A 10,509-nucleotide genomic window follows, 5' to 3' on the forward strand; every position below is an offset into this window, starting at 1 on the left:
GAACACTGATCAACCAGAGTCAGATGACTAAGATTGCTATTGTTGATAACATCACTATGTGCCTAAAACTGCTGTTGTAGATACTACTATCATTCACGTAGAAACTCAGGTTGCTTCTCCAGGGCAAGATGCCCTCATAGACCCCCAGCCATGGACCACCTGGCCAGAGAATGTAAACCAGAGGCATTCTGACTCCCAAAACCAGGATTAAGAAATGTCAGAAGATGATGATTAATCCCAGCATCTTTGTTCTTCCCCTTTAACAAAAAAAAACACTTCACTCAAAAAGTCAAGCTGGAATGGATCTGAGACTTGTCTTCCACTCCCTTTCTTGGCGCCCTGCAACATACCCTTACTTTGCTGCAAACACCCACTGTCAGAGTTTGGCTTTCTGTGCCCTGGACACAGAAGCCCTTCCTCAGTTACAACTGTAGACGGATATAAGTTAAAAGAATTCTACCTAATTGCAAAGCAAACAAATGTAAACCCTCAGCCAAGGGCTTTTCTCCTTTCCTTCCCACCTATTGTGTAAACAAAGAGCCACCCTTAAGTACTTTCACTATAGAAGATAAACCTGGGTTTCACATACAAGATGAAGAAGATAATTCTGTTGTCTGAGTTATTTCTTGAAGAGAAATTGCAATTAGATCCATAAATTGCTGTTATTTTGAGCCATATATATCCATTCCATTCACAAGGTCAGTGCCAAGTAAACATATATTATATATTAATAGCTATCTTCAAACATAATTATAATTTCCACTATTATGTCCTACATCTGACATTTTTTGCATTATAATTTTTTTTTACATTTACTCATTTTTACATTTAAAAAGAAACAGGGCTTTTGCTATTGTTTGTTTGTAAGTGGCCCTTTGGGAAAAACACTCACCATTTATAAGATTTAATGCCCTAAAGAGTTTAAATTCCTCTACCAAGGAATTTAAGTTTCTTGAAACCAAGGACGGTACCTTACTCATCCCCTATTTCCTGCACTGGTACAGTAGATATTCAACAAATATATTGAGTACATGACCTCTTTTGATCTTTACAGCTATACATACATAGACCTCATAATTGCAAATTATCCTGTACAACCTAAAATAAGCTTTATTTTTTATGATTAGCATCTTTCATATCAATTTGCCACAAATCGTCACGGCCCACAATTTGTCATGTTAATGCAATGCCACATTTCACTATATTACTCTGCCATTGACTGCTTACCCTCCCCTCTGAAGCAGCCAATGTGTCAATGGATGTGGAACAGGCTCTCCCAGGCTCTACTTGTATGAGAGTTCTTAGGGGCTACTAAAGAAAGGGGTAGGGGGAACCTTCCAAAAATGAGTTAAGCCATAAAAAAATCTCATTAAAAGGAAAATGTGTCAAAGGGAAAGAAGCATTTCCCATGTATGGGAATGGGTTTTGTCCTACAGTATGACAAATGTTTGGCGGTGACATCATTTTTACTTATTATAAGCTGAAATACTCTAATTCTTACGTTAAAATCAACATAAACCGATACGAAAACAACTGCATATTTAAAAACTGACCAAAGTATTTATAAGTGAACTTCTCAGGCTCCCTAACTCATTCTTAATTAAGGGTGTGATTCAAGCAGTACCCGACACATGATCACTTTGGGGAAAACGATTTGACTGAAATAACACTTTCACAAAATGAAAAATAAACTACAATAATATATGAACAAGACTATACAATTCAAAGTGCAATTCAACTTTAATTGGGTCCATGTTGGCACTATTCAAAGGCAGGGTGGTTGGGAGGTTAGTTACTCACATACCTAGAGGACCAGATTTATTTATGTGGCAGTCCCATAGTTCTGACACAAAGGTGGCATAACTCCAAGACTCTGCTATATACTAGGCATCAAAGAAAAAAAAAAGAAATATCATGAGGCTATCTATGTCATATATTTGAGCTTGTGGCTATTCCAAGAAAATGCTTCCGCTTACTTAAAGCTTGCATCTTTGGGGGGATTCAACCACAAACTAGGATTAAAAAAAAAAATTTTATATACACACACACACACACACACACATAAAGTCAACTTTGGTAAGGTAAAAATTATTTATTTATTTATTTATTTATTTAAATTTGGCCTCGCCACTCAGCTTACAGGATCTTAGTTCCCCCACCAGGGATCGAACCTGCACCCCTGGCCGTGAAAGCACGGAGTCCTAACCACTGGACCGCCAAGGAATTCCCGGTAAGGTAAAATTTAAAGTGTGTTTGGAAAACTGTCTTGGAACCCAGCAACTTGTTCTGTGCATATTTTAATTATAAATGTTTTATTTTTTTACATAAAAGTGAAACTGAAATTATTTTTATATTTAAAAGACTACATTCTCCTATTCAGCACAAACATACCAAATCCAAATAATTCACAGGCACCTAAAAACAAAATTAGTACAGACCTAAGTTCTTACCATGTAGTTCATCTTAAAGTGATTCACCATGAGTAAGCCTTAAATCTCATTTCTTCTAGAATTCTAGTCTTGAAAAAAAAAAAAATTCCAGGTCTGCACATCATAATCACTATCTTAAAAGAAGAAATCAGATGAGGTTTCACAACTGCCTGATTCCCTTTGTTATTGTTCACAATGATACAAAGTTACCTTTGTTAGCCCCTGTTTAAAAATATATATAAAGTTTACTGTGTCAGCTTTTGAGAATTTATACTGCATTTCCTCATCGACACAATGTTATAAATGGTTAAAAAAAAAAAGATTCTACAAAACCTATTTAAGTCCTAATGTAACTGGATGTGTAGGTGGTACTTACTGAGTACGCAAATTCCTCTTTCATTAGCAGAAAAGGTTTCAGTGCTGCTTTAAACATCCTGTATTGCAAAAATTCGGTCAGCTGATTGTGGAAGAACATTCCCGTAGGGAAACATGAGTTGACTCACTGCACACTAGTACAAAAGCCTCTTAACTGCTCTCTCCCAGGCTCCAGCCCCTCCCTCCTATATTCTGTCCTCCACTGTGTAGCCAGTTATATTAACCACAAATCTAGTTATGTCACGTCCCTACATAAAAACCATCCTGCCCAAAGAACTTCCTCCAGGGTAAAGTCCAAACCCCACAGCACATCACAAGAAGACTCTCCCCAGCTGGTACCAACCTACCTTGGTTTTTTCCGTGCCTCCCTTTCATGTAGACTGCCTGGTGACATTCTCATCATTCCCTAACTAGTCGTGTCCTCATACCTCTCCATACTCTTGCAAAAACCCTTCTGCTTAGAAAGAATTCCTATTCCTTTCCTTGAACATTCACCTATATAGATCAGTTCAAATATCACTTTCTCGATAAAACCTTCCCCTATATCCCTCAGACAGACTCAGCACATTTGGTCACCTTCCGCCCCTCCACAAGCATTGAGCTTGGTGTTTATAGGCGTTTGATAAACGCTGACTAAATTTTGAAAGCATACACATGCTTCAGTGAGGGACTGGCCATAAACTGTTAAAGCTGCTGTTAAAAAACATAAGGATATTCCATCCATCTATATATGCGGGTATGCAATAAACAGACAGAATCATGGATTACTAAAACTCCAGATGTTTAACCTCCTTCTCCTTAAATGTTGGTAAATGTTAACCATATAGAATACCACAGCAAAAACAGTCTCAACCATAAAAGATTTGGTAGCTTCCCATTCAATAAAGTTTCAGTATTTAGAGCTTCAAAATTCCTGCAATGGGGCAAATTTACCTAATTGAAAAAGAATAAACCAAACATAAGAAAAAATTTAAATTTAGTCCTGCACTGAAATCTTCACCTTTGAACAACTCTCAGGATAAAGATTTAGTAGAAACCCCCATTCTCCATCATACTCTATGGCTGATAAAGAAAACACAACCGTGCAAACAATAATTTAACACGAGCCAAAATAAAGAAAGAAGGTGTTTCCAGAAAGAAGCTAGTGTGTTGGCGATTTGTTTCCACTATGTTTGGGTATCTCCAATACAAAACCTTATATATTCAAGGCTAGTTTCACAAGTCAAAAGCGATTTCACATAAATGATCTAATTCTCACTGTAATCCTGTGAGTTAAGCAGAGCAGGGATTATTTGTCCGTATTTGAGATATTACCAGCCCAATAAAAAAGAATATAAAAGACCGTTTGGCTATAGAAATGTAGCACTTCGTTTCCAAAAAAGTATTCTTACCACAACAACAAAATGGCCCAAGAAAAAAAATAAGAACCCCCCCTCCCCATTCCATCGCTAAATTTAGCTCTGTGTACCTAGTGGTGACTCCGCTAATAAAATGAACATCAAAATTTCAAACCATGATAACCTGGAGCAAAAGTTGAATCTCCCGGTCTGCTTTCCGGTGACATTGACTGTATAAGCAAGAGCAAGCTACATTTCTCAAAGCACTTCTCAAAACCTCCGCGCGCACCCAGCCTCCAAGGCTCTCAGCCGAGTCCCCGAGGTCAGGGTCGGACCCAGAGTCGCCCCGAGAGAGTCTGGGGGCCCCAGCCTTGCGCGAGATGGGGGTGGGGCACGCCGCAAAAGGCTCTGCCCAGCATGAGACCGAGGACGAGGAATCAGACCCGAGAACAGTGCCGAGAAGAATTTGGGGCGCTAGACCCCGAGCCTCGGGTCCGAGCACTGTCCACACACAGCTGAGCGGCTCCGCCTCCGACTCTGGGTCCAGTCCCCAGGCCAGGCCCCTCCACTCCCAGGCACCACGGGGTAACTCCGAGCATCCCAGCCCTAGGAAACACGAATCCCAAAGGGTCCTGGGGGCGGACACCCACCTGACCGAGCCCCACCGAGGGCTGGGCTCACCAAGCCGAACAAGAGCAGCCACAGGAAGCAGAGGGTCCCAGAGGGCGAGCCCGCGCCCGATCCCATCTCGGCCGAGTCCGCAGGTTCCCCTCAACACTCGGTCGCCCCTGCCTCCGCCCGCTCCACCATTTCCCAGCCCTGCCGGGGCCCCAGAGCTGGCAGCGATGCGCGCGCTCGGCACTGACGCAAGTCGGCTCTGGTCCGAGCTCGCTCCCGACGCGGCGCTGGCTACACTGACGTAGAGAGCGATCCGTCCCCGGCGGGAGAACGGACTTTCTATCGGGCCCCTAAGACCCTCACTAGTCTGCCCCGCCCATCACTATCCGCCCCGCCTCCTCCCTCCAAGGCCCGCCTACTTCAGGGGTCGAGGGAGCCCATTGGAGGAAGCAATCGAGGCAAAAGAAGGCGGAGCGTGAGACCCAGAGGCGGAATTGACGGGCACAAGTGAAGCGCAGCCCCGCCTCCTGCGCAGCCTCTTCTTATTAGCTGTCGGGGTCGGGCGGAGCGTCCAGCTGCTCTCCCATTGGCTGTTTGGCGGCGAGGAGCGGGGCTACGCGGAGAGGCCTGACCAGGCAGGGCTTGGGGTCGGCGGTGCCGGCCGGGGTTTGAGGTTGAGCCCGCGTCTCCGCCACTGGGCTCGGGAAGATGGTGCTGGGTGGTTGCCCGGTGAGTTACTTACTTCTCTGCGGCCAGGCGGCTTTGCTGATGGGGAATCTCCTGCTGCTGCATTGTGTCTCTCGGAGCCACTCGCACAACACTACCGCCGAGCCCGAGCCCACATCCGCTGGCGCCGCCCACCCGGAGGGCTCCACCGGCTCCGCGAGCTGGGAATATGGCGACCCCCAGTCTCCAGTCATCCTTTGCTCTTACCTGTAAGCTACGCAGTCGTCGAGGCGGGTGTAGATGGAGATGGGGCCTGGGACATATGGTTGTTATGCAGGGGAGAGGAAGGGAGGGAGGCAGGCTGCTTTCTTCCCCCAGACCCTCTCCACCTGAGGACCGGATAAGTCAACACGCGGGAAGTAAATATCGTGACAGGTTTCTCACTCGTCTCACACATGCAGGGGAAAACCCTGTGTGTCGGTGGCAGATCCTTTGGGATCCCCAAAGAGGAGAACTAGGGAGGAGTGACATCATATAGCTCCGGAAGAAGTGTACGGGTTGTGCTTTCTCTGTCCTGCGCCCTTTAACCTAAGGAGAAACCATCGTAGGTGCTGCTACTGAGTGGGGCACAATTGGAGTAAGTTATTTGTACCTACAGGCACTTCCTTACAGAAAAAAAAAAAAAAAGAATATCCTTACTGTCGCAGAGCCAAGTCAAAATTTTTAACCTCTCTTTTAAGTCAAGTAAGAAAAGGTGTTTGGGAAATGCAAAGAAGGCTGGGAATCCTTTGGCTTCAATTTTGCCCTCATACCTTGTGGCTGTTTGCCTAGGGAAGAGATGAAGCCATGGCAGAGGTAGAATCCGTGTAGAAATAGGACCAGAAACACGCCCCTGGCACAACCAAAGAGTCCTTTGGATGGCTGTTTGACCGGCTGTGCTTCAGCCTAACTGACAGCCCTTCTTGTCTTGGGGAAGAGTCAGAATGAAATTAACCCCCAGAAAACTTAAAGAAATTTCTCTTGCCTGTTTTGATTATATACATGTAAACAGCCATTTGCAAAACCTTAATGATGATGACAATGATGCTCTTACTGGTGATTTACAGGCCCGATGAATTTATAGAATGTGAAGACCCAGTGGATCATGTTGGAAATGCAACGGCATCCCAGGAACTTGGTTATGGTTGTCTCAAGGTGGGTTTTTGTTTTGTTTTATGAGCAAACTCTTCCATAGAGAAATAGTACTGGCTAAATGCTGTTACAGAAAAGTATAAGGGACATTGAGTTACCTTTTTGTAAAATTCATTGGAATGACTGTTACTGGAAATTTTCAGCATGGCTAGGGTCAGTGGCTGAACAAGACATTTAGTTTCCTCAGGAAGAAGCAGTCTCTGTGCCAAAACTACCCAGGTGCAAAGACCAACCTGTCTTTGGTTCCTTTGGCCATTGAGATTGACAGATTTGGAACTCAAATATCACCCCTGACAGTCCTTCAAGGTACGTACTTTCCCGAAAGAGCAAAAGAAAGGTTTAGGCAGTTTCTAAAACTGATGATGGATTGAGCAGTATCTTTGTTACACATGCATTTGGGGCAAAGATCCTCTTGCCAGTGACCTTTCTTTTCACCACACAAGCAGTTTCCACTGTGTCCTTAGGAAATAGGTAGGGTCTATCAGTATATGTCTTTGTAGGAGGTTAGAGCATTCAGGAGAAAGCTTTGATAACAGTGGCCTCTTGGAATGGAAAGAAGCCATTCAGTTCCATTAATAATATCCCTAAAGCTGGATGCATGCTTCCTAGTCAGTCTCCCCAAAACCAGTGAAGTTCACATACTTCCCCCCAACTGTGGACTCACCATTATGTTATATTATGCTACATAATGCAAGTCAAGACAGAGTCAGCTATAAGAGAATTATGGAAAATATTCTTTGTGCTAAATCAGACACAGGGGAATAAACCTGAAAGTAATAAGGCCAAAAAGGCCACTCTTACTGCAGTCATGTGTAAAGAAATATTTTCAATACAATGAGATTTTGTTCTATGGGTAATTATTGATAAAAGTTTGAATGAGTATTGTCTAGAGATCACTTACTTTTACCCATTTTCATTAAACACTGGGTTGATCCTGTCAAGGTTCTCGGACTTTCACTTCCCCCAGAAGTCCCGGAGGACTGTCAACATTCAGGCACCCGTGTCCTGGGGGAGGACCCACCCCTCCTTCCCTTTGAGGAGTGTTTCAGCAAAAACAGCAGTGAAGCACTTAATAAGGTGCCAGTGGAGAATGTACAGCTGTGCTTTCTCTGCAAGCATTCAGTTACACAAAGGGTCAGAGGTCCTGTTCTGAAATTTTTTGCTGGGATTTAAACTTATAGATGTGTTACAGACATCTGAAGATCACAGTTTCGTGACTGAAGTAAAGTCCTGAGTCAGTTGATATTCTGAGTTCTTTCCTAATGATGTTCATTTATAATATGTATAAAAGAGACCTCAACTACACATTGACTTTTTAAATACCCATTCCCAAATGTTCAGTAATGTGCTCTTTTTTCCTGTAAATACAGGATAAAGCATTGTGTCTCTTCTAAATGGCATTTAATGAAACTGATGATAAACTTTTTTATTATATTATTAAAGAAGGCAGTCATAAAGAAAGAAAAAAAAAGTTTATTTAAAACAATGTACATTTAGGATGGACTAATGTAAAATCACTTGAAGCATGTCACTGCATTCCTTGCTCTTTAGCATAGCTTTACCTCACCTTTGTTAGAATAATTTTTGTCCTGAATCAGCTGTTACTAATATAAAGCTATATTTTGTGTTGCCTGCTCTGGTGAGTTTGCTTGGTTGTTTTGGTCCTTCTTCCCCAGTTCGGGGGTCAGGCCTACAGTGATGTGGAACACACCTCCGTACAGTGCCGCGCCCTGGACGGAATTGAATGTGCCAGTCCTAGGACCTTCCTACGAGAGAATAAACCTTGTATAAAGTAAGTGTTACTCTGAATGGAGTAGTTGTTACTTGGATGGCGGTAGAGCTGTTTTGTCATTTCTTGATGTGACTTTTTCTTTTACCGTGAGTGTTAAAGGGGCAACATGATTGCTACTGTACATCCACCATGGACACCAACAATGTAGTTATAACAGAGGGGACACTGGACAGGAGACCAGAGGCTGTAAATTCTAAGTGTCTCTTCCGCCAACCAGCTAAGGACCTTTGGCCACCCAGAGTCTCTGTCCTCTCATCTGAAAAATGAAGGAGTTGGAGCAGGTGATGTAGCTCCCAAAGTCCTAGGACAGGCTTAAGTCCTTTGCAAGCAGCCTTAGAATTTCAGGAATAAAGATTTTATTACGAAAAGTATGGACCCTTCTCCCTGAAAATCAGGTATCACCTTAAAGAATTAGGGTTATTTCTGTAAACTCCGCTTGAAGGCACAGAGTTTACATATACCATTTGCTAATGGAGAGTCTGTGACTGTGTTAAGTGATGCTGTTAGGGCATCTGCAATTGATTGTCATCACAGTACATAAGACAGAAGACCTTACAAAGAAGTCCCGTTTTCAGGTGCCACGAAACAGCAGAAAAGGAATATGGAGATCGGTGTTCATTTAAGGGAAGGTCACACCTCATGAGAGAACTACATTCAGAACTATAGCCTCCCTCAGGAAAGGAGCCTGGGTAGGAGGGATGGGGGCCCGGACTCCACGCCTACCAGGATACCTGTCGTGCAAATGCGCCTGATAGTTTCTTGTCCAGTCCAGCTCTGTATTGGTTCCTATAGGTCCTCCATACCTTAGCAAGTACTCTTTTGAGACTCCAGACAAACTAGAGATTTTCCTTTTGGGGGCGGGACGGGGGGCAGTTAAGAGGTCACAGAGGGACTGCCTCACCATCTATTCACTTACGTGAAATTCACTAATCGTTAGGCGTTTTCATTTTCACGTGGTAAGCATCTTCCTCTTAATCCCCTCTGTGTAGGTATACCGGACACTACTTCATAACCACTTTGCTTTACTCCTTCTTCCTGGGATGTTTTGGAGTAGATCGTTTCTGTCTGGGACACACTGGCACAGCAGTAGGGAAGCTCTTGACACTTGGAGGACTTGGGATTTGGTGGTTTGTTGACCTTATTTTGCTTATTACTGGAGGGCTGATGCCAAGTGACGGCAGCAATTGGTGTACTGTTTACTAAAAAGAGCTGCTGCCGTGGCCCAGAGAGGTAAGTCTCCTGAATTCATCTCTGCAGGCTCAGAACTCGTCCTTATTATCAGACCTGACCATTGCCTTCCTCTTTGGAGAGAATGGCTTTGGTTAGGAAGGTTTCTTTGGACTGTGGATTTTCAACCCAAACTTCACCTTGCAGACTAGAAATGACAAGCAAACAGTATTGTGGGTATCAAGTTTGTACCTTTCCTCATATACAAAAAATATAAAGGATAGTGATTAACTTATAAGCTGCAGGAGGGTTTCCATACACTTTATTTCTGTGTGTTGCTGTATAATCAATCCTTTGGAGCAAGTGGACCCAACAGGAGAAGCAAAGTGAATATTTTTAGCCTTGTGCCTTTTGTGACCCTGAGTCCTCATGCGGTGGAGATCGGAAGCTGAACCAATGAAAATCTTCAGAAGTAGAAATGGCGATGGATTTTAATACACACTGAAATTCTGACTTTCTGAATTTAAATTGCAGAATAAATGTTGCCAACCTGGAATGCTCGTTCGGGTGTTTTCAGTAGGTAGAGTGAAACTCAAAATTATATTTGTTGTGCTTAAAGCTAAGCATTTGAACTGAGCCTGATAATAAACCCTATTGTTTCATCATTTTTATGCCTGAGAGGGAATATATCCAGTACAGTAATTTCCTCATTCCAGTTATGTTTTGGATAGCTGAACATGGCTGAGTTCAGCGATCCTCTTGGCAGACTTTTCCTATCAAAAAAGTAGTACTTACCAGTTTAGAGAGCCCATGTTGTAGACTAGTAAAAAAAAAAAAAAAAAAAAAAAAAAAAAAAAAATTTCGTACAAGTAACTGTAAATCTGTTCTTCATGATTAGGTAAGATAATATGAGGGGCCTCAGGCCCCTGGAAAG

At 43.1% G+C, this 10,509-nt stretch overlaps 2 protein-coding genes across 2 annotated transcripts in view; one reads left to right on the forward strand and one right to left on the reverse strand.

Moving 5' to 3' along the window:
* Positions 1-5,104, reverse strand: part of ADAM9 (ADAM metallopeptidase domain 9) — a 105,293-nt gene extending 100,189 nt beyond the window's left edge. The window contains exon 1 of the mRNA XM_081220689.1: positions 4,792-5,104. Coding sequence (XP_081076815.1) covers positions 4,792-4,888 — 97 coding nt within the window. The 5' untranslated portion in view covers positions 4,889-5,104. The remainder of the gene's footprint in view (positions 1-4,791) is intronic.
* A 266-nt stretch (positions 5,105-5,370) lies between these two features.
* Positions 5,371-10,238, forward strand: TM2D2 (TM2 domain containing 2). The gene is made up of 4 exons (XM_081220705.1): positions 5,371-5,694; positions 6,532-6,619; positions 8,293-8,408; positions 9,398-10,238. The coding sequence occupies exons 1-4, from the start codon at positions 5,468-5,470 to the stop codon at positions 9,609-9,611; spliced, it is 645 nt and encodes a 214-aa protein (XP_081076831.1). The 5' UTR covers positions 5,371-5,467; the 3' UTR covers positions 9,612-10,238.
* The last annotated feature ends 271 nt before the right edge of the window (positions 10,239-10,509 follow it).

This window comes from Mesoplodon bidens (assembly GCF_964165515.1).
Source record: "Mesoplodon bidens genome assembly, chromosome: 20".
Taxonomy (NCBI): Eukaryota; Metazoa; Chordata; class Mammalia; order Artiodactyla; family Ziphiidae; genus Mesoplodon; species Mesoplodon bidens.